Source organism: Oncorhynchus gorbuscha, unplaced genomic scaffold (genome assembly GCF_021184085.1).
Source record: "Oncorhynchus gorbuscha isolate QuinsamMale2020 ecotype Even-year unplaced genomic scaffold, OgorEven_v1.0 Un_scaffold_2185, whole genome shotgun sequence".
NCBI classification, from domain to species: Eukaryota; Metazoa; Chordata; class Actinopteri; order Salmoniformes; family Salmonidae; genus Oncorhynchus; species Oncorhynchus gorbuscha.
The window spans coordinates 24673-49060 of record NW_025746759.1 but is presented as its reverse complement, the minus strand read 5'-3'; the positions used below and the strand labels follow the sequence as shown (position 1 = coordinate 49060).

The 24388-nt window shown below is 43.9% G+C and overlaps 2 protein-coding genes and 1 long non-coding RNA gene across 8 annotated transcripts in view; 2 read left to right on the top strand and 1 right to left on the bottom strand.

Annotated features, from left to right (window-relative positions):
* Nucleotides 1–735: 735 nt before the first annotated feature.
* Nucleotides 736–24388, bottom strand: part of LOC124025125 — a 30663-nt gene continuing 7010 nt past the window's right edge. The window contains exon 4 of the long non-coding RNA XR_006837154.1: nt 736–850. This is a non-coding gene — a long non-coding RNA (uncharacterized LOC124025125). The remainder of the gene's footprint in view (nt 851–24388) is intronic.
* On the top strand, nt 4338–6164 carry LOC124025124 (E3 ubiquitin-protein ligase TRIM63-like). Its single transcript, XM_046338793.1, has one exon. The coding sequence runs from the start codon at nt 4515–4517 to the stop codon at nt 5592–5594; it is 1080 nt and encodes a 359-aa protein (XP_046194749.1). The 5' UTR covers nt 4338–4514; the 3' UTR covers nt 5595–6164.
* LOC124025123 (melanophilin-like) overlaps nt 12343–24388 on the top strand; it is a 28534-nt gene continuing 16488 nt past the window's right edge. The window contains exons 1-4 of one of the 6 annotated variants that reach the window (XM_046338787.1): nt 12343–13254; nt 13841–13949; nt 14500–14646; nt 22371–22582. In XM_046338787.1, coding sequence (XP_046194743.1) covers nt 13881–13949; nt 14500–14646; nt 22371–22582 — 428 coding nt within the window. In that variant the 5' untranslated portion in view covers nt 12343–13254; nt 13841–13880. Of the gene's footprint in view, nt 13950–14499; nt 14647–22360; nt 22583–24388 lie in introns of all 6 variants that reach the window. The other 5 variants (XM_046338786.1, XM_046338790.1, XM_046338788.1 and 2 more) reach the window with 5 other exon arrangements.

Genomic DNA, 24388 nt, shown 5'->3' with positions numbered 1-24388 from the left:
AAATAAAACACAGTCGGTAGAAGGACTTCCAGGTTTCCACGTTTCAATCACTTCTATTTCTCTTGATGAGTGGCAACGTTGATGTCCTCCTCTTCTCTCTCCTTGTTTATACAAGATGGCGGGCTAAGGCTGATCTTTCCTGCTGCCCAGTTCCTGTTCCTGCCCACATTGGTAGTCCTGTGCCTGGGCTGAGGCCTAGGATCCTGTTCCTGCCCATATTGGTAGTCCTGTGCCTGGGCTGAGGCCTAGGATCCTGTTCCTGCCCATATTGGTAGTCCTGTGCCTGGGCTGAGGCTTAGGATCCTGTTTCTGCCCATATTGGCAGTCCTGTGCCTGGGCTGAGGCCTAGGATCCTGTTCCTGCCCATATTGGTAGTCCTGTGCCTGGGCTGAGGCCTAGGATCCTGTTCCTGCCCACATTGGCAGTCCTGTGCCTGGGCTGAGGCCTAGGATCTTAATTTGATCCAGTTTGCTACAGCAGGAAAATAATCTTGCCTCAACAGGAAATGTGAATTATTATGTGAAAGACAATTAATGGACATTCTTTGTAGGGGCTGATACATTTTTCATTGGGGCGAATCAAGTCTGACATATTAAAGTGGAAATCACAAACTTTACAATCTTTTTCAAACCTCGAAATACACTATAGGTTTGCACTTCCTTCTGTACAGGAACATTCTCAAAACAAAAGTGTGATCAAATGAAGATCCTCTGCCAGTAGGTCCTGGGCCTCTTTCAGCCACTTATCCTCCCCACGTCAGTCCCCATCATTGTGTTTCCACACACAACAGCACAATGGATCATTCATTTTGTCAGGGCTCTGACACGGCGATGGGACAGCTGATATGTATCTGAGTGGCACCACAGAGGAAACATACATTTCATTGTTTATCTTTGATTGTCACAAGAACACAAACATCCTCTCAGCTTACTGAGTCTCATTGGATATGTCATTGTTCCATAGGGGGGGAAACAAATTCATTTAGTTTCCAAACAACTGGCATTTAAGGGTGTGTTTGTTTATGTGTCTGCATCTGTCTGTCTCTGTGCATATGTCTGTGTGGAAAAAAGTAGTCAGTCTCTCAGACCCAGTCACGCATCATGCCAGTAAGGCGGTCAATGCTACAACTTGTCTCATCAGATAAATAAATGGTAAGGTTCGCCATCTAGTGGTTCGTTTCATGACTGACTATTTACCTTGGTAACCCGGGACACACTGATGATGTCATAGAAGAGTTGACACAATGTTTTTAGCAATGTGTACATAAGGCTCTCATGACACACTGTTAAAGCAACTGTCAACTAATCGAGTAGTTGTCCACCGCATTCAACAGTTGGTCCTGGGTTCCCAGATAAAACAAATAGAATTCAGTGATAAAGTGATCAACAAGAAACAGAAACAAACACAAACAACAACAACATGCATATTACATAACCACATTCTCGGTCTAGCCTGGAGTTTGTTCTGTTTCATCCATATACGTTTGGATTCCAGGCTAGGTTTCATTATTAGTGCCAGTCAGTGGAGGCTGGTGGAAGGAGCTATAGGAGGACGGACTCATTGTAATGGATAGAATGGAATCGATGGAATGGAGTCAAACATGTGGTTTCCAAACTTTTGATGTGTTTGATACCGTTCCATGTATTCCATTCCAGCCATTACAATGAGCCCGTCCTCCCGTAGCTCCTCCCTCCCTCATCCACTGGTGCCAGTGGCCTTGGCCTGTGATGCGCCTGCTGACATTTTGAGGAGTGTGACCCTTCACCCCGCCACTGGTCTCCTGGATCCACACATGTATATCTCTCTGAAGTACACTGTCTACCCTGTCTGCTCCCTTCCACCAGTCCCATAGCACCACCCACTGCAGGACCAGGCAGCACATGACTCTGTCTCTCAACATTACTGGAAGGGCTGGGACAGGCAGGTTCAGAGAAGTCTTGCATCACCACAACCTCATGTGTTTGTTGTGGTACTCTAGGGATGCTGGAGTGGTCAGTTACATGGCTGTTGATATACTCAAACTGTGAATGTATATTTTATGAGTGTTTTCTGGGGTGAACAGATGAAAGGATGGATGATCTATTCATGATTCAACATCAAATGTTGTGTACTAGAAAGCACCATTCAGTGATGATATCATATGCACAAGATAATAAGGAAGGTGTGATATCGGGCACAGCATCCACAGGTGAGCTATCTGGGCTACAGGTGAACTAAACTACAGTACCTGTGAATCAGTGCAGGTAGAGATGACCGTCAGTATACTGTGTGTCTGTCCTAAACTACAGTACCTGTGAACCAGTGCAGATAGAGATGACAATCAGTATACTGTGTGTCTGTCCTAAACTACAGTACCTGTGAACCAGTGCAGATAGAGATGACAGTCAGTATGCTGTGTGTCTGTCCTAAACTACAGTACCTGTGAACCAGTGCAGGTAGAGATGACCGTCAGTATACTGTGTGTCTGTCCTAAACTACAGTACCTGTGAACCAGTGCAGGTAGGGATGACAGTCAGTATACTGTGTGTCTGTCCTAAACTACAGTACCTGTGAACCAGTGCAGGTAGGGATGACCGTCAGTATACTGTGTGTCTGTCCTAAACTACAGTACCTGTGAACCAGTGCAGGTAGGGATGACCGTCAGTATACTGTGTGTCTGTCCTAAACTACAGTACCTGTGAACCAGTGCAGGTAGGGATGACAGTCAGTATACTGTGTGTCTGTCCTAAACTACAGTACCTGTGAACCAGTGCAGATAGAGATGACAGTCAGTATACTGTGTGTCTGTCCTAAACTACAGTACCTGTGAACCAGTGCAGATAGAGATGACAGTCAGTATACTGTGTGTCTGTCCTAAACTACAGTACCTGTGAACCAGTGCAGATAGAGATGACAGTCAGTATACTGTGTGTCTGTCCTAAACTACAGTACCTGTGAACCAGTGCAGATAGGGATGACAGTCAGTATACTGTGTGTCTGTCCTAAACTACAGTACCTGTGAACCAGTGCAGATAGAGATGACAGTCAGTATGCTGTGTGTCTGTCCTAAACTACAGTACCTGTGAACCAGTGCAGGTAGGGATGACAGTCAGTATACTGTGTGTCTGTCCTAAACTACAGACGATTGGCCCCATCTTCTTCTCTACGCCATATCCAGCATGTTGACATGATTACACCCACGTGACTAATGTCCCCCTACACCTCCAACGTGGCACAACCTGACACAACACTCCTCCATGGTGGAAATGTTTGGGATACCACCCCTGCAACCAAGCCCATGTGCATGAGTACACCCCCCTGTGTACAGCACCTGTTATTTTGTTGTTGCTGGTTTTCAGAGCGGCTCAATGAGTACCATGGATGTTCTTTGTTGTGGTGTGTGATGTGGACAGTGTTGCACAAGCTGCTGTGATCACCCGGACTGGGTCGACCGTGTCCTACTGGGGTGTCAATGAGGGCACATAACTTTTAATGTTTACAACCCCCAAACTTTCCAGAGTTGTGCAACACACACACACACACACACAATCTGTCTTTTAGGCTATGCAGGGGTACAGGGTAAAGGAAGAGGGGGAGGGGAACCTGGCAGAGGATAGGACATGACATTCTATTTCTATAATGTGTACTACCAGCTCAGTCACTCTTCTCTGTAGACATATAGTAGAGCAATATGGCACATTCTACCTGCTCTATTACAAACTATGTGGATTCTACAACTTGTGTTCATTCTATTTCTACGTTGTTTACTCTGTCAAATCTGTATTTTTTCTGTCAGCCACGGATTACATTTACAGTCTGCTAGAGCATCTTCAAGAAAACCAGCATGTTTACAATTTCTCTGTATAACAGCAGAATGTGGACATGTTTATGTTATTACTAATCTCCATTAACCCAGAAGCATAATTTGGTCAGATGCTTATTTTTATGTTGACGTAGTCTGTCCACGAGAGATGAATTTATAACATACCTAATGTCTGGCTATGAGAAGGCATATGCATTACGTCTGACCTATTTCTGCAGAGGCCGAAAGGGGTCAATCTAAGATGTAAACAGATGTGAACGACCCTAATCGTGTTTTGTGGTGTGGTGGGTGACCTGTTGTTATTGGGGGTTGTTTGGCCAGTTGTCTATTGATTTAGCCCCTCCCACAGAAAGAGAGAGAGAGGGGAGGGCGGGACGGTGGGTGTTGCTAAGTATGACGTGCCGGGGCCAGAAGGGGTTAATTATCTCAGAATTGAGCCTTGCAAACAAGCAAAGGGTGGGACCCGTGCCTCAGACCGCGTGGAGGCTCGGGTGTCACGGCCAGCCCAGCAGTATAAATTGTCAGCTGTGGCCCGGAGAGTGGCTAGATCAAAATAAACCAAGTGGAGAAAGCAGTCACTATACCAGACTGCAACAGAAGGAGAGACAGACAGAGAAAGAGCCACACCACCTAAGACAAAGCGCCTAGGCCACCCACTCAGAACATTAAGGACTTATACCTTGTAAGAACAGAGAAACACATCTATCCAGACATGGATATCCAGACCGGCCAGGTGACGCACCAGCCCAGCCCCAGGGAGAGCCTGGAGAGCCAGCTGAGCTGCCCCATCTGCCTGGAGATGTTCCAGAAGCCCGTAGTCATCCTGCCCTGCCAACACAACCTGTGCCGCGGCTGCGCCAGCGACCTCTACGACTCCCGCAACCCTTACCACTACTCCGGGGGCATCTTCCGCTGCCCCACCTGCCGCTTCGAGGTCGTCCTGGACCGCCACGGCGTCTACGGCCTTCAGAGGAACCTGCTAGTGGAGAACATCATTGATATCTACAAGCAGCAGCCGGAGAGCGGCGGCGGAGAAGTAGGAAGTAACGTTGCAGACCCACCGCTGAAGGACAAAGACACCAAGGAGCCCATGTGTACGGAGCACGAGGACGAGCGCATTAATATTTACTGTGTGACCTGCCAGACGCCCACCTGCTCCATGTGCAAAGTGTTCGGCCAGCACAAGGACTGTGAGGTGTCACCCCTGCAGAGCATCTACGATACCCAGAAGGCCGAGCTGCGGAACGCCGTAGATCTCCTTGCGGCGGGTAACAGCTGTGTCCAGGCCGTGATGGCTCAGATGGAGGACACATGCAAGAGCATCGAGGAGAACAGCCAGCTTCAGAAGAGACGTCTGGGGGAGAGCTTCGACTTGCTCTATGCCATCCTGGAGGAACGTAAGGGCCAGCTCCTGGAAAAGATCACCCAGGAGGAGGAGAGGAAGCTGGGGTTGCTGAGGTCCCTGGTGGAGAGGTACACGGAGCAGCTCCAGGCTAGTATCAACCTAAAGGAGAAGGCGGCCCAGACCATGGAGAAGGGCAATGCAGCCGAGTTCCTGATTAGTGGGAAGGAGCTGATTGCACAGGCCAAAGAGGCAGCTAAAGGCTCCAACTTAGAAAGGCCCGAGCCTGGGTTCGAGAACATGGAGCACCTTACACTGTGCACAGAAGAAGTGGAGGTCATCTTGTACCAAATGGGCTTTGGACTGGGGGATGATGATGATGATGATGTGGTGACAGAGGAAGAAGAAGGGGAGGAGGAAGAAGAAGAGGAGGAAGAAGAGGAGGAATAGTAAAACTCTAACTCAAGACTGTATTAGAAGTACTGTATTATTGCAGTTGAGGAGAGGTTTGGGCTAAGAGATAAGGATTGGTTTGATGAACAAGCTGCTTTTTAGAAAGAGTAACTAGTTATTTATCAACTAGTTATAACTAGGATATTCACTGTGGTGAATACACAATTTAGAGCCAAGGTGGAAAGTGCAATTCTGAAAAGTAGATTTTTTTCACTAACAAAATGCAACATTTTGTTTAGACTTGTTCTTTTTTTTTATACTTTTGTATTTCTCCGTTTAACCGGTACTGTTTGTTGATATCTACTGAAATCTCATGGAAATAACTAAGTTTACACTTGAACTCTTTTCACATAATGTACATTGCTCAAGTCTAGACTAGATTGAAAAATAAAATAAAAAAATATAGCAAAGCATTATTCATGTTGTGTATAATATATCGTTGTCTGTCAAACTATTGAAAACTTGAATTGCTGCAAAATGCACTTAATTCACTTGGTGTTGTTTTTTAACACAACTGTAATTTTTCTAATGTAATTAACAGTTTAAATAAATAAAGTGTTGTGGAAATACTTTGCTCGTCCTGTCAATATCCCACACCTCACCGACAGGGCTTTATTTAGACCTACACATTTACATGGCTCATGAATTTAGACCGTAGCCTTACTTAGTGTTCTTGCTAGTGAAAAATAGGGTCTATTTTTACAGGGCTAGAATGGGAGAGGTGGTGAAGGGCCTTAAAGGTCTGGAATAGATCAGTGTAGGGTGGGTAGAGGATTGGTGGGGGTCTCATGTTTCCCTCTCTGACCTAGCCTCTTTTCCACTTGTCTTGATCATTCCAGTTGCTGTCTGACTCTGTCTGGTATGCCTATAGGTCAGAGGTCAAGCCTGATACCATTATCGGACATGAATGGAAAATAAAAGGGGTAGCAGCAGCACTTCACACAAACGGTCTGCGAGTCGAGACCACTTTGACCAGGGGTTATTTCTGATGGACAACGTACATGTTAAGCTGGTCACATGAATCCTTTGGTACATGCTCTGCATGCTGGTGCGATGACAATGTATTGAGTCAATAGGAGATGTTTGTGGTTTCGAAGCAATGTACTGTAATCCGTTATCACTGTGGATCCTCTTCTGCAGATCGTCTATAAAACGATGACTTCAAATGATAGACGATGTTTAATCCATTCGCCATTCAACACCAACGACACATTTCTCTACAGTACAGTTCCCAGCGTGTGAATAGACTTGTGGGTCGTTCCATTTGATTCCAATCCCTTTTTGACACAGCCCTTTAGTTTGGATGTAACTTCCCAGACATATTTACCCCTGTTAGAAGTGTCCGAAAGGGGCCTTTTGAACCAGAATGACTCAACATTTAGGAGATAGAGTTGCTTGAAGTTGAGCCATTTTGCAGACGCCTCCCTACCATGAGACATCCATGTCTATATTCTAGAGTCTACTGTGTCTCAACCGATGACTGGAACAACACAAACACATCAGATGACGTAAAATAGGATCTAAGCTACAACATGAAAATGAAAAGAATCGGAGTTTACGTGTTTTTAGATATTTGATGTTAAAGGAAAAATCATTTTAATAAAAACATTGTTTTTTAAAGAAAATTATTACATTTTTTGACAACCCTGTTTGTAAGCTTTTAAATTATATTAAACTCAACAGTTTATATTTTCCAGTGATGAAGACATGGATGTCTCATGGCATAGTGGAGTATGAGACATGAGTCAACTTTGAGCACCTCTTATCTCCTAAATGCTTTGGCATTCAGGTCTGAAAGTTGCAAATATGTAGAGAAAATTGAGTTCAAATCAAAAAGGGTGCAGTCAAAAAGTGATTGAAATCAAATGGAACGACCCTTTTATGTAAGTAGCTGACATCAACATCAACAGCAGTGAAACTGTGTGGAACCAAAGCCTGTATCACCATCTCTAGTGGAACTAGAACGACCTGACTGCCCTCTGCTCTGGAGCCATCCATCTGACTGCTATCAGCCTCTCACTGACCCCGTGGTGCTGGTGAAGAACTGATAAAGACAGTCAACAGGCTGTCAGGCTGCACTCACTGAGAGAGCACAGAAACCTCACCACCACTCACTGAGAGAGCACAGAAACCTCACCACCACTCACTGAGAGAGCACAGAAACCTCACCACCACCACTCACTGAGAGAGCACAGAAACCTCACCACCACTCACTGAGAGAGCACAGAAACCTCACCACCACCACTCACTGAGAGAGCACAGAAACCTCACCGCCACTCACTGAGAGAGCACAGAAACCTCACCACCACTCACTGAGAGAGCACAGAAACCTCACCACCACTCACTGAGAGAGCACAGAAACCTCACCACCACTCACTGAGAGAGCACAGAAACCTCACCACCACTCACTGAGAGAGCACAGAAACCTCACCACCACTCACTGAGAGAGCACAGAAACCTCACCACCACTCACTGAGAGAGCACAGAAACCTCACCACCACTCACTGAGAGAGCACAGAAACCTCACCACCACTCACTGAGAAGCACAGAAACCTCACCACCACTCACTGAGAGAGCACAGAAACCTCACCACCACTCACTGAGAGAGCACAGAAACCTCACCGCCACTCACTGAGAGAGCACAGAAACCTCACCACCACTCACTGAGAGAGCACAGAAACCTCACCACCACCACTCACTGAGAGAGCACAGACACCTCACCACCACTCACTGAGAGAGCACAGACACCTCACCACCACTCACTGAGAGAGCACAGACACCTCACCACCACTCACTGAGAGAGCACAGAAACCTCACCACCACTCACTGAGAGAGCACAGAAACCTCACCACCACTCACTGAGAGAGCACAGAAACCTCACCACCACTCACTGAGAGAGCACAGAAACCTCACCACCACTCACTGAGAGAGCACAGAAACCTCACCACCACTCACTGAGAGAGCACAGAAACCTCACCACCACCACTCACTGAGAGAGCACAGAAACCTCACCACCACTCACTGAGAGAGCACAGAAACCTCACCACCACTCACTGAGAGAGCACAGAAACCTCACCACCACCACTCACTGAGAGAGCACAGAAACCTCACCACCACTCACTGAGAGAGCACAGAAACCTCACCACCACTCACTGAGAGAGCACAGACACCTCACCACCACTCACTGAGAGAGCACAGACACCTCACCACCACTCACTGAGAGAGCACAGACACCTCACCACCACTCACTGAGAGAGCACAGACACCTCACCACCACTCACTGAGAGAGCACAGAAACCTCACCACCACTCACTGAGAGAGCACAGAAACCTCACCACCACTCACTGAGAGAGCACAGAAACCTCACCACCACTCACTGAGAGAGCACAGAAACCACCACCACCACTCACTGAGAGAGCACAGAAACCTCACCACCACCACTCACTGAGAGAGCACAGAAACCTCACCACCACTCACTGAGAGAGCACAGAAACCTCACCACCACCACTCACTGAGAGAGCACAGAAACCTCACCACCACTCACTGAGAGAGCACAGACACCTCACCACCACTCACTGAGAGAGCACAGAAACCTCACCACCACTCACTGAGAGAGCACAGAAACCTCACCACCACTCACTGAGAGAGCACAGAAACCTCACCACCACCACTCACTGAGAGAGCACAGAAACCTCACCACCACTCACTGAGAGAGCACAGAAACCTCACCACCACTCACTGAGAGAGCACAGAAACCTCACCACCACTCACTGAGAGAGCACAGAAACCTCACCACCACTCACTGAGAGAGCACAGAAACCTCACCACCACCACTCACTGAGAGAGCACAGAAACCTCACCACCACTCACTGAGAGAGCACAGAAACCTCACCACCACCACTCACTGAGAGAGCACAGAAACCTCACCACCACTCACTGAGAGAGCACAGAAACCTCACCACCACTCACTGAGAGAGCACAGAAACCTCACCACTCACTGAGAGAGCACAGAAACCTCACCACCACTCACTGAGAGAGCACAGAAACCTCACCACCACCACTCACTGAGAGCACAGAAACCTCACCGCCACTCACTGTAGTGACTGTACAGTACCAGCCAATGTAGGCAGAGCCCAGAACCCCCCCCCACCACCATCACCACCACCAAAACCACTCTACTCTACCATGCAGCTACCGAGCCAGGAGGCACACAGTGTTATGTAGGGAACCAAATATTTTGTGTGTTGCCGCTGGCTAGCAGTTTATGTTAAATGTCTGTCACCAAAGACTATGTACGGTTAGTTATGTCCTACCACATTAGACTGCAGGCTACTGTAAAACAACCCATACTGTCCTACCATATTAGACTGCAGGCTACTGTAAAACAACCCATACTGTCCTACCATATTAGACTGCAGGCTACTGTAAAACAACCCATACTGTCCTACCATATTAGACTGCAGGCTACTGTAAAACAACCCATACTGTCCTACCATATTAGACTGCAGGCTACTGTAAAACAACCCATACTGTCCTACCATATTAGACTGCAGGCTACTGTAAAACAACCCATACTGTCCTACCATATTAGACTGCAGGCTACTGTAAAACAACCCATACTGTCCTACCATATTAGACTGCAGGCTACTGTAAAACAACCCATACTGTCCTACCATATTAGACTGCAGGCTACTGTAAAACAACCCATACTGTCCTACCATATTAGACTGCAGGCTACTGTAAAACAACCCATACTGTCCTACCATATTAGACTGCAGGCTACTGTAAAACAACCCATACTGTTCTGCCGTATTAGACTGCAGGCTACTGTAAAACAACCCATACTGTCCTACCATATTAGACTGCAGGCTACTGTAAAACAACCCATACTGTCCTACCATATTAGACTGCAGGCTACTGTAAAACAACCCATAATGTACTGCCTATATTAGACGGTAGGCTACTGTTAAACAACCCATAATGTCCTACTGTATTAGACGGTAGACTACTGTAAAAAAAAAAGAACTGTACTACCGTATAAGACTAAAGTCTACTGTAAACCAACCCATACAGTCCTACTGTATTAGATGTTAGGCTTCTGTAAAACAACCCATACTATACTGCCATATTTGATGGTGGGCAAAAAAAAGACATACTGTCCTACCGTATTATACAGTAGACTACTGTAAAACAACCCATACTGTATTACCGTATTATACAGTAGACTACTGTAAAACAACCCATACTGTATTACCGTATTATACAGTAGACTACTGTAAAACAACCCATATATTGTGTATTAGACAGTAGGCTACTGTAAAGCAACCCATACTGTAATACAGTATCATATGTAGGCTACTTAAACAAACCCATGCTTTACTCTCATATTACATGGTAGGCTACCGTAAAACAACTCATACTGTACTAGACGGTAGGTTACTGTAAAACAACCCATACTGTACTAGACGGTAGGTTACTGTAAAACAACCCATACTGTACTAACATATTAGACGGTAGTCTAATGTAAAACAAGCTAGACATGACGAAGGCGACGGCTGCGTTTCCTGACTCTGCAAACAAAACTTCACACATCTGTCTTCAAGCTTCTACTCTTTAGACCACTCAGCCCAGGCAGAGTGTGAATGTGAACTGACTGTATGGAATTTAGATCAGCTGGAATTGTACACCATAACTTGTCAAAGTAGCATTGACATGATCTGAGATGATAAGTATATTTGAGATGGTGGTGTATTCTTGGCTCTCTGCCACGTCCAGGTGGTCAGTTATAGACCTATGGAAACCTGCCAACGTGTGCAATGCCTATAGCTGTATGAAGCCTATAGGTCTCACGTGTCTGGTATGTGAGAGTGCATGGCCTAGGGCCTAGGGCCTCATATTACAGACGGTGTATGTGGATGTACAGTGAGGGCCACGACAGGCACCAGACAATGTGGCCCTGTCAATCTCAATCTAATGCAGTGTACAGCATGGTTTACATAGGAGAGGAAAAGTCGTTTTGCTGTTATATCATCGTACAAATGCAAATTTGTTACAGCTCACCTTAGGTTGGCAAACTGGGCATCAATGACTAGTCAATTCACTAAAGCTCAAGTAAAACTGGCCCTTGACTCTTACATGTGTACAGTCACTACAGTACAGCTGGCCAATCAGCTAACCTTTGCCTTTCATTTCTAATCTTAGATCTTTCTAAAGGTCTGCTCTCTACTGTAACCTTAAAGTGTATTGACCTGCTCCACATTTGGGCTTGATTGGGCTGCAAGGTCGATCGACTTTGTGCTGCAGTGGCCAGCTCTTTCTAAGTGTAGCAGCCAGCAATGCAGCAATGTTTTACTAGGTAAGAGTAGTGCCAAAGTATGAGTGCTGATCTAGGATCAGTTTGGCTTTTTAGATTATAATGAGTAACATGATATGGACAGAGGGGTCCTGATCATAAATCAGCACTTCTAAGTGTAGCAGCCATAGCAATGCAGAGTCTTACTAAATAAGAGTAGGACCAAAGTAAGAGTGCTGATATACGATCAGTTTGGGATTTTAGATTATAATGAGTAATATGACATGGACAGAGGGGATCATAGATCTGATCATAGATCAGCACTTTTGGGCTTTTAATTATAATGAGTGACATAGCAGCAGCACTAGCAATGCAGAGTTTTACTAAATGAGAGCTGGACATCCCCTGAAAGGCTACCAGTGCCCTGCCGGCTGCTAATTTTAGAGCCTTGAATCAGACTGCCCCTGTTAAGCCAGGAAGTGGGCCAATGCTTTAGTTAGACGGATGGTTGCAGGGAGTCGGGGACTAAAAGAGGACCACATAATGTGTAAGGACCTTTCAGACCTTCAAGGCTTGTGTTTGGCCCTTGAAACGACAACTACAGCATACTGTCTCAATGACCAAACCTAGCCAGCATGCATGGTTGAGTCCTTTACTGATAAAATATCATACAGTACATTTATATGAATTACTGTCGAAGGAATTATTTTGTTGAAAAACTATATTTTTGTATTTTAGTCCCAAAATCTTTTGCATGTCAGCGGTGAAGCGAATTGTCAGTTGCCACATCATGATGATGATGCGTTTTGAGACAGTTTGCTACAGCAGGAACATAATCCTGCAGCAACAGGAAATGTGAATGATTATGTGGATTTCATACATTTTCCGTAAGGGAAAATCAAGTCTGAAATTTCTGTCTGAAAAGTGGAAATTACAAACATCAGAAGCATTTTTAAAACTTCAAATGAACTACAAGTTGTATATTTCCTGTAGGAAAGTTCTCTTGCAACAGGGTGATCAGATTAAGATCTTACATCTGTATCCTGTCCACCACAATAAGTTGCCATCAAATACAGGGGAAAGGAATCAAGTTTCCAGAAACAAAGTCTTCCTGACTGGGCTAATGTGCCCTCTTCCCTCTGTGTGGACAGCCAGTGCTATCTTTATGCTGCTAAGGGCACCTTTCTCCAGCACACTGTCAACAATAGAGGCCTTCATGTTGTTGATGCTCTATTTGATGGTTGTAACTTATCACTGTTCAAAATAGCTTTTCACACCAAGAGTGCAGTGAGAGTGCAGTCACCAATGTGCAGTGAGAGGTAAAAATGGGATTAGGAGTGAGTGAAACTCAAGCCTAGACGTTTGGTGAGTATTATAGCAACACAAGGTGTCAGTGGTCTGTGTTGAAACAGGTAGAATAATGCAGACATTTAATGAAGTGATAAAGCCAGAGAAGTCTGTGTTTGGAGGATATATTGGCATGGGCAAAGTTGGCAAACCGTGCTAATATATCCTCCAAACACCGGCTTCGAGGGCATTATTGCTTATTTAAATATACAACGGGTTAAAGAACATATTCAAATAATGATTGACATATTTTCATTAAAAAAAATATTCTGATGTATTTATTCATATTCACATAATAACACATGCTATTTAAAATATTACACAACTCTTCAGTGTCCTTATTCATTTATCAGGAAAATATTTTGTTTTCTAATAGCTGTACTCATATTTACTCTGTTGGGGAAAACATACTTACTGATATGATGTTATTTTGGTATCTTTTGGGGGTTACTGCCATCCGAGGCCCTTACATCAGTATATTATGACTGAATTCAAATTTGGCAAAAATACAGGCCATTTTGACCTGTTATTTAGTTGTTAAAACTACTTGGGGTTGGAGGAGGGGTGAGAAGCTCGCTCATCCTCTCTCTTCTGTGAGACTCAGAGCATGTGATGAACAACCGACTTCTTCAGGCCATTCGCAGATGTGTTGCCTCAACTCCAGGGAATTAACAGCTGACCTCACAGCTGTCTGCTCTGCGCCGGGCGTAAAGGTAATTCATGATATTAATATGCTAAATCAAAGATTATGGTTTTTGTAGCATACGTGATTTCATTTCCATGCAGCGTATTTTTCTCTAGAAAAGTAAGTACAAGAAAATGTATAAACATGAATTAGAAAATCTATTCAGAAGTTGCTTTTTAAATCAATCTGGTGATATATTCTGGTTGACTAGACTGACCGCTGGCTGCACTCACAGTAAAACGATGTTAAGATGAGGGGTCAGTCTAGTCAACCGGGCTAATCTGGTCCACCCTGTGGAGTAAGTGGACATTTATCAGGGGTGTCAATGTATCCTTATGTTGTGTTAGCTTGGGTACATGGGTGATAAACCCATATTCTCACTAGTTTTGGTTACTTTACAGGGACCATATTCTCACTAGTTTTGGTTACTTTACAGGGACCATATTCTCACTAGTTTTGGTTACTTTACAGGGGCCATATTCTCACTAGTTTTGGTTACTACTTACAGGGACCATATTCTCACTAGTTTTGGTTACTTTACAGGGGCCATATTCTCACTAGTTTTGGTTACTTTACAGGGACCATCTCTGTGTTGCTGTAGAGTACTGGTTCATATTCTCCATAACCATGGACCTGACCGCGCTTTCAGACGACGAGGCCAAGCACGTCTGGGAGGTCATACAGAGAGACTTCACCCTCAGGAAGATAGAAGAAGAGAGACTGGGGTAGGTCACTTTTCAAAAAGGTTCAATATCATATTTCAGAGGTTTAGTGAGAAAATATTAAATTGAATCAATGTTGAAGGGTGGAAGGCTTGGATGTGTTTTTCAATAGCATATCTGACATAACAAACCCCTTGTCTGTATGTGACATATAAAATCATGAAGTCTTACGCTGACAGCATTTAGGACTCTACAACATTGGATACTTATTGTCTGTCTTTTATCTGAATGCCAACACTATAGATTCCATACGAGTCGATCACACTGAGGTCCTCAGCGAACTATATATTAGCCATATGTTTTCCACTGTGTGTGTGTGTGTGTGTGTGTGTGTGTGTGTGTGTGTGTGTGTGTGTGTGTGTGTGTGTGTGTGTGTGTGTGTGTGTGTGTGTGTGTGTGTGTGTGTGTGTGTGTGTGTGTGTGTGTGTGTGTGTGTGTGTGTGTGTGTGTGTGTGTGTGTGTGTGTGTGTAAGTGTGTGTGTGTGTGTAAGTGTGTGTGTGTAAGTGTAAGTGTGTTCAGGCTTCTGGAATGTAAGTGTGAAACAGGCCTGCTGTTGTGAGTCAGCTCATCACAGTGATCATGGCTTAGTCACAAGGCCCGTTCTGCCTGTACTGTGTCCCAGGGAAAACAAGTTGCCAAGAGGCCTATTCTCTCTGGGACACAAAGACTCCTCTGTCTGTCTTCCTCATCTTGTCATACTTTTAAAGGAAAACAGACTTCCTGCCAGACATCACTTTATTTTATTCACAAACTGTCAGAAGGACATTGTGTTAAATGTTCTCGATAAGTTATGTAATGTAGTCCCTGCTGAAACTGACCAGAACAGAATGGTACATTATAAGTGTGATTCTGCATGCATGATTCCACAGAGCCAATTTTAAACTGATTTATTATAATCCCTGGAGTTAACAGGGACTTAATGTTATCTTCTTAATGCTATATACTAATCTACTGTATACTGATTTAATGCTATATACTAATCTACTGTATAATGATTTAATGCTATATATTCATCTACTGTATAATGATTTAATGCTATATACTAATCTACTGTATAATGATTTAATGCTATATACTAATCTACTGTATAATGATTTAATGCTATATACTAATAATGATTTAATGCTACTGTATAATGATTTAATGCTATATACTAATCTACTGTATAATGATTTAATGCTATATATTAATCTACTGTATAATGATTTAATGCTATATATTAATCTACTGTATAATGATTTAATGCTATATATTCATCTACTGTATACTGATTTAATGCTATATACTAATCTACTGTATAATGATTTAATGCTATATATTAATCTACTGTATAATGATTTAATGCTATATATTAATCTACTTTATAATGATTTCATGCTATATACTAATATACTGTATAATGATTTAATGCTATATACTAATCTACTGTATAATGATTTAATGCTATATATTAATCTACTTTATAATGATTTCATGCTTTTTTTGTTAGTCTATTTGCGTTGTTTGTAACTTATTTCTTGACTTATTTTATACATAATGTTGCTGCTACAATGTCTTATGACTGAAAATAACTTCTAGACAACAGGACTGCGATTACTCACCACGGACTGGCAGAATCCTTTTTTCCCTTTCACGACGCCTGGTTATACGATGTACCGGCAGGATAGAACAGTGGTGTCTGGTAAGACAAGGGGCGGCGGACTATGTATTTTTGTAAATAACAGCTGGTGCACGATATCTAAGGAAGTCTTGAGCTATTGCTTTCCTGAGGTAGAGTTTCTCATGATACGCTGTAGACCACACTACCTACCAAGAGAGATTTCATCTGTATTCGTCGTAGTTGTTTACATACCACCACAGTCAGAGGCTGGCACTAAGACAGCATTGAATGAGCTGTATTCCGCCATAAGCAAACAAGAAAACACTCACCCAGAGGCGGCGCTCCTAGCAGCCGGGGACTTTAATGCAGGGAAACTTAAATCCGTTTTACCAAATTTGTATCAGCATGTTAAATGTGCAAACAGAGGAAAAATAACAATAAAGTGGTCAGATGAAGCAGATGCTAAGCTACAGCACTGTTTTGCTAGCACAGACTGGAATGTGTTCCGGGATTCCTCCGATGGCATTGAGGAGTACACCACATCAGTCACTGGCTTCATCAATAAGTGCATCGATGACTTCATCCCCACAGTGACCGTACGTAAATACGCCAACCAGAAGCCATGTATTTCAGGCAGCATCCGCACTAAGCTAAAGGCTAGAGCTGCCGCTTTCAAGGAGCGGGACTCTAACCCTGAAGCGTATAAGAAATCCTGCTATGGCCTCTGACGAACCATCAAACAGGAAAAGCGTCAATACAGGACTGAGATCAAATCGTACTACACCGGATCGTCGCTCGTCGGATGTGGCAGGGCTTGCAAACCATTACAGACTACAAAGGGAAGCACAGCCGAGAGCTGCCCAATGACACAAGCCTACCAGACGAGCTAAACTACTTCTATGCTCGATTTAGGCAAATAACACTGAAACATGCATGAGAGCACCAGCTGTTCCGGAAGACTGTGTGATCACGCACTCCGCAGCCGACGTGAGTAAGACCTTTAAACAGATCAATATTCACAAGGACGTGTACTGCAAGCATGCGCTGACCCACTGGCAAGTGTCTTCACTGACATTTTCAACCTCTCCCTGTCTGAGTCTGTAATACCAACATTTTTTAAGCAGACCACCATAGTGCCTGTGCCCAAGAACACTAAGGTAACCTGCCTAAATGACTACCAACCCGTAGCACTCACTTCTGAAGCCATGAAGTGCTTTGAAAGGCTGGTCATGGCTCACATCAATACCATCATCCCAGAAACACTAGACCCACTCCAATTTGCATACCGCCCCAACAGATCCACAGATGATGCAATCTCTATTGCACTCCACAATGCCCTTTCCCACCTGGACAAAAGGAACACCTATGTGTTTCCAAGATGGCGTAGCAATCAGATGTCTTTGTCCTCGTCTTGTCATGTCCCGTGTATATATATTTATATTTTTTTCTTTGCATATATTTTCTTTTTTTTCTAAACCTCAACTTCAAAATACTCTCCTGCAACACGCCTCACCCAATTTGGTGTGGATCTGCTTTGTTTCTAAAGTATTTTTCTTTACTTCTGAACCGGAATCCCCCAACAGAAGCAGCCAGCTAACTAACTACTAGCTAGTAGTCAGCTAACCACTGCTAGTGGTCATCAGCTAACCTATAGCTCGGAAAACTCTCGGCAGTTTGCACAACTCGATTCAAACCAGAGCATAACGGACCTATTTTCTCTCCATATCCCCGGATTCAAGCTCTGAATGGAACCCTACTAATCCATCACGACTGGTCTATCGACGTAACCGCACGAGGAGGCTATAACAGACTTCCTCCGTCATGACGTCCCTCTAAGGCCTTCTGCTAGCTTGCTAGCCCCGGCCTGCTATCTGTCTGAATCGCCGTCTCTCCAGCCAGCCTATCTACTCACTGGACTCCTATGATCACTCGGCTATGCATGCCTCTCCCTAATGTCAATATGCCTTGTCCATTGATGTTCTGGTTACTGATTATTGTCTTATTTCACTGTAGAGCCTCTAGCCCTGCTCAACATGCCTTAGCCAACCCTTTAGTTCCACCTCCCACACATGCGGTGACGTCAGCTGGTTTAAATGTTTCTAGAGACAATATCTCTCTCATCATCACTCAATGCCTAGGTTTACCTCCAACGTATTCACATCCTACCATACCATTGACGGTACATTATGCCTTGAATCTATTCTATCGCGCCCAGAAACCTGCTCCTTTTACTCTCTGTTCCGAACATACTAGACGACCAGTTCTTATAGCCTTTAGCCTCTGTTCCTCTGCTGATGTAGAGGTTAATCCAGGCCCTGCAGTGCCTAGCTCCACTCCTATTCCCCAGGTGCTCTCATTTGTTGACTTCTGTAACCACAAAAGCCTTGGTTTCATGCATGTTAACATTAGAAGCCTCCTCCCTGAGTTTGTTTTATTCACTGCTTTAGCACACTCTGCCAACCTGGATGTCCCAGCCGTGTCTGAATCGTGGCTTAGGAAGACCACCAAAAACACTGACATTTCCATCCCTAACTATAACATTTTCAGACAAGATAGACCTGCCAAAGGGGGCAGAGTTGCAATCGACTGCAGAGATAGCCTGCAGAGTTCTGTCTTACTATCCAGGTCTGTACCCAAACAATTCGAGCTTCTACTTTTAAAAATCCACCTTTCTAGAAACAAGTATCTCACCATTGCCACTTGCTATAGACCACCCTCTGCCCCAGCTGTGCCCTGGACACCATATGTGAACTGTTTGCCCCCATCCATCTTCAGAGTTTGTGCTGCTAGGTGACCTAAACTGGGACATGCTTAACACACCGACCATCCTACAATCTAAGCTTGATGCCCTCAATCTCACACAAATTATCAGTGAACCTACCAGGTACAACCCCAAATCCGTAAACACGGGCACCCTCATAGATATCATCCTAACCAACTTGCCCTCCAAATACACCTCTGCTGTTTTTAACTAAGATCCCAGCGATTACTGCCTCATTGCCTGCATCCGTAATTGGTCAGAGGTCAAATGACCACCCCTCATCACTGTCAAACGCTCCCTAAAACACTTCTGCAAGCAGGCCTTTCCAATCGAACTGGCCCGGGTATCCTGGAAGGATATTGATCTCATCCCGCCAGTAGAGGATGCCTAGTTATTCGATAAAAGTGCCTTCCTCACCATCTTAAATACACATGCTCCATTCAAAAAATGTAGAACCAGGAACAGATATAGCCCTTGGTTCACTTCAGGCGTGACTGCCCTCGACCAGCACAAAAAACATCCTGTGGTGTACTGCATTAGCATCGAACAGCCCCCGTGATATGCAACTTTTCAGGGAAGTTAGGAACCAATATACCCAGGCAGTTAGGAAAGCTAAGGCTAGCTTTTCAAACAGAAATTTGCATCCTGTAGCACAAACTCAAAAAAACGTTCTGGGACACTGTAAAGTCCATGGAGAATAAGAGCACCTCCTCCCAGCTGCCCACTGCACTGAGGCTAGGAAACTCTGTCACCACCGATAAATCCACTATAATTGAGAATTTCAATAAGCATTTTTCTACGGCTGGCCATGCTTTCCACCTGGCTACCCCTACCCCTGTCAACTGCCCTGCACCCCCACAGCAACACTCCCAAGCCTCCCCATTTCTCCTTCACCCAAATCCAGATAGGTGATGTTCTGAAAGAGCTGCAAAATATGGACCCCTACAAATCAGCCGGGCTAGACAATCTGGATCCTCTCTTTGTACAATTATCTGCCAAAATGATTGCAACCCCTATTACTAGGCTGTTCAACCTCTCTTTCGTATCGTCTGAGATTCCCAAAGATTGGAAAGTTGCCGCGATCTTCCCCCTCTTCAAAAGGGGAGACACTCTAGACCCAAACTGCTGCAGACATATATCTATCCTACTCTGCCTTTCTAAGGTCTTCGAAAGCCAAGTTAACAAACAGATTACCGATCATTTTGAGTCCCACCATACCTTCTCCGCTATGCAATCTGGTTTCAGAGCTGGTCATGGTTGCACCTCAGCCACGCTCAAGGTCATTAAATTATATCATAACCGCCATCCATAAATGACATTACTATGCAGCCGTATTCATCGACCTGGCCAAGGCTTTCGACTCTGTCAATCACCACATTCTTATCGGCAGACTCAACAGCCTTGGTTTCTCAAATGACTGCCTCGCCTGGTTCACCAACTACTTTCATTGTGTCAGTGTGTGTCAAATCAGAGGGCCTGTTGTCCGGACCTCTGGCAGTCTCTATGGGGTGCCACAGGGTTCAATTCTCGGGCCGACTCTCTTCTCTGTATACATAAATGATGTCGCTCTTGCTGCTGGTGAGTCTCTGATCCACCTCTACGCAGACTACACCATTCTGTATACTTCTGGCTCTTCTTTGGACACTGTGTTAACTAACCTCCAGATGAGCTTCAATGCCATACAACTCTCCTTCCGTGGCCTCCAACTGCTTTTAATTGCAAGTAAAACTAAATGCATGCTCTTCAACCGATCGCTGCCCGCACCTGCCCGCCCGTCCAGCATCACTACTCTGGATGGTTCTGACTTAGACTATGTCGACAAGTACAAATACCTAGGTGTCTGGCTAGACTGTAAACTCTCCTTCCTGACTCACATTAAGCATCTCCAATCCGAAATTAAATCTAGAATAGGCTTCCTATTTTGCAACAAAGCATTCTTCACTCATGCTGCCCCAAAGCCAATTCCCCTTTGGCCGCCTTTCCTTCCAGTTCTCTGCTGCCAATGACTGGAACAAACTGCAAAAATCATTGAAGGTGAAGACTCATATCTCCGTCACTAGTTTTAAGCACCAGTTGTCAGAGCAGCTCACAGATCCCTGCACCTGTATTGCTTGCCTCACTTCTAGGGAGTTTTTCCTAGCCACCGTGCTTCTACATCTGCATTGCTTGCTGTTTGGGGTTTTAGGCTGGATTTCTGTACAGCACATTGAGATATCAGCTGATGTACGAAGGGCTATATAAATACATTTGATTTGATTTGATTTTATCTGTAAATAACCCATCCAACTACCTCATCCCCTTACTGTATTTATTTATCTTGCTCCTTGCACCCCAGTATCTCCTCTTGCACATTCATCTTCTGCACATCTGTCACTCCAGAGTTTTATTGGTATATTTTAATTACTTCGCCACTATGGCCTATTTATTGTCTTAACTTGCCTCATTTGCACACACTGTATATAGACTTTTTCTACTGTATTATTGACTGAATGTTTTTTTATTCCACTTGTAACTCTGTGTTGTTGTATGTGTCAAACTATTTTGCTTTATCTTGGCCAGGTCGCAGTTGTAAATGAGAAATTGTTCTCAACTAGCCTACCTGGTTAAATAAAGATGAAATAAATCAAATCAAATAAAAATGTGAGAATGTTATTCATTGACTACAGCTCAGCACTCAACACCGTCGTGACCTCAAAGCTCATCAATAAGCTAAGGACCCTGGGACTAAACACCTAAACACCACCTCTGCAACTGGATCCTGGAGACTCCTGAACATCTAGTCAAATGGCTATTTGCATTGCCCCCCTTACACCACGGCTACTCTCTGTTGTCATCTATGCACAGTCCCTTTAATATCTCTACCTACATGTACATACTTCCTCAACTAACCAGTGCCCCCGCACATTGACTCTGTATCGGTACCTCCTTGTATATAATCTGGCTATTGTTATTTTACTGCTGCTTTTGTTATTTTACTTACTCTTTAATGACGTGTTACTTTAACTCTTATTTTTATCTGTATTTTGTTTAAACTGCATTGTTGGTTAGGGGCTCGTAAGTAAGCATTTCACTGTAAGCTCAAGTACACCTGTTGTATTCGGCGCAAGTGACTAATAGAATTAGATTTTACTTGATATATACTAATATACTGTATAATGATTTCATCACTTCTCTATCCCCTCCCCTCCTCCTTCTCCTCTCCTCTTCTTCCCCTCCTCTCCCCTCTTCTCCGCTCTTCTCCTCCTCCCCTCCCCTCCTCCTTCTCCTCTCCTCTTCTTCCCTCCTCTCCCCTCCTCTCCCCTCTTCTCCGCTCTTCTCCTCCTCCCCTCCCCCCCCCCCTCCCCCTCTCCTCTAGGGACCTAAAGACTAAGATAGAGAAGGAGGACACTAAGATTGAGCTGCTGGGTACTCAGACCACCCTGGTAGACTCTCACTGTATCCGCTGTCTGCAGCCCTTTAAGTTCCTGGTCAACAGTAAGCGACAGTGCATAGACTGTAAGATGTACACCTGCAAGGCATGCAGCCGCTACAACAAGAAGGATCACGGCTGGGTGTGCGACCCCTGTCGTATGACAAGGTGGGGGCCGTGGGTGTCAGGGCATCCTGAACACACAGCATTAAGAGATTCTCCTGAACACATAGTAATAACAGATGAGTTTGGAAACATTTGCAATCGTGTTTGACTGACCAGGTCTTGAACCCAGATCGTCTGTATCATTATGAAGCTTCAGGCAGTCAGAGAAGAGGGCCAACTCTTAAAAGGCTAGTGATAATATATAGTTAGAGAAGAGGGCCAACTCTTAGAAGGATAGTGATAATATATAGTTAGAGAAGAGGGCCAACTCTTAGAAGGATAGTGATAATATATAGTTAGAGAAGAGGGCCAACTCTTAAAAGGCTAGTGATAATATATAGTTAGAGAAGAGGGCCAACTCTTAAAAGGCTAGTGATAATATATAGTTAGAGAAGAGGGCCAACTCTTAAAAGGCTAGTGATAATATATAGTTAGAGAAGAGGGCCAACTCTTAAAAGGCTAGTGATAATATATAGTTAGAGAAGAGGGCCAACTCTTAAAAGGCTAGTGATAATATATAGTTAGAGAAGAGGGCCAACTCTTAGAAGGATAGTGATAATATATAGTTAGAGAAGAGGGCCAACTCTTAAAAGACTAGTGATAATATATAGTTAGAGAAGAGGGCCAACTCTTAAAAGGCTAGTGATAATATATAGTTAGAGAAGAGGGCCAACTCTTAAAAGGCTAGTGATAATATATATTTAGAGAAGAGGGCCAACTCTTAGAAGGATAGTGATAATATATAGTTAGAGATGAGGGCCAACTCTTAAAAGGCTAGTGATAATATATAGTTAGAGAAGAGGGCCAACTCTTAAAAGGCTAGTGATAATATATAGTTAGAGAAGAGGGCCAACTCTTAAAAGGCTAGTGATAATATATAGTTAGAGAAGAGGGCCAACTCTTAGAAGGATAGTGATTATATATAGTTAGAGAAGAGGGCCAACTCTTAAAAGGCTAGTGATAATATATAGTTAGAGAAGAGGGCCAACTCTTAGAAGGATAGTGATAATATATAGTTAGAGAAGAGGGCCAACTCTTAAAAGGCTAGTGATAATATATAGTTAGAGAAGAGGGCCAACTCTTAGAAGGATAGTGATAATATATAGTTAGAGAAGAGGGCCAACTCTTAGAAGGATAGTGATAATATATAGTTAGAGAAGAGGGCCAACTCTTAGAAGGATAGTGATAATATATAGTTAGAGAAGAGGGCCAACTCTTAGAAGGATAGTGATAATATATAGTTAGAGAAGAGGGCCAACTCTTAGAAGGATAGTGATAATATATAGTTAGAGAAGAGGGCCAACTCTTAGAAGGATAGTGATAATATATAGTTAGAGAAGAGGGCCAACTCTTAGAAGGCTAGTGATAATATATAGTTAGAGAAGAGGGCCAACTCTTAAAAGGCTAGTGATAATATATAGTTAGAGAAGAGGGCCAACTCTTAGAAGGATAGTGATAATATATAGTTAGAGAAGAGGGCCAACTCTTAGAAGGATAGTGATAATATATAGTTAGAGAAGAGGGCCAACTCTTAGAAGGCTAGTGATAATATATAGTTAGAGAAGAGGGCCAACTCTTAAAAGGATAGTGATAATATATAGTCAGAGAAGAGGGCCAACTCTTAGAAGGATAGTGATAATATATAGTTAGAGAAGAGGGCCAACTCTTAGAAGGCTAGTGATAATATATAGTCAGAGAAGAGGGCCAACTCTTAGAAGGATAGTGATAATATATAGTTAGAGAAGAGGGCCAACTCTTAGAAGGATAGTGATAATATATAGTTAGAGAAGAGGGCCAACTCTTAGAAGG

Bases quoted from the DNA above. Each gene is read 5' to 3' on its own strand.
- LOC124025124 (XM_046338793.1), top strand. From the start codon at position 4,515: ATGGATATCCAGACCGGCCAGGTGACGCACCAGCCCAGCCCCAGGGAG.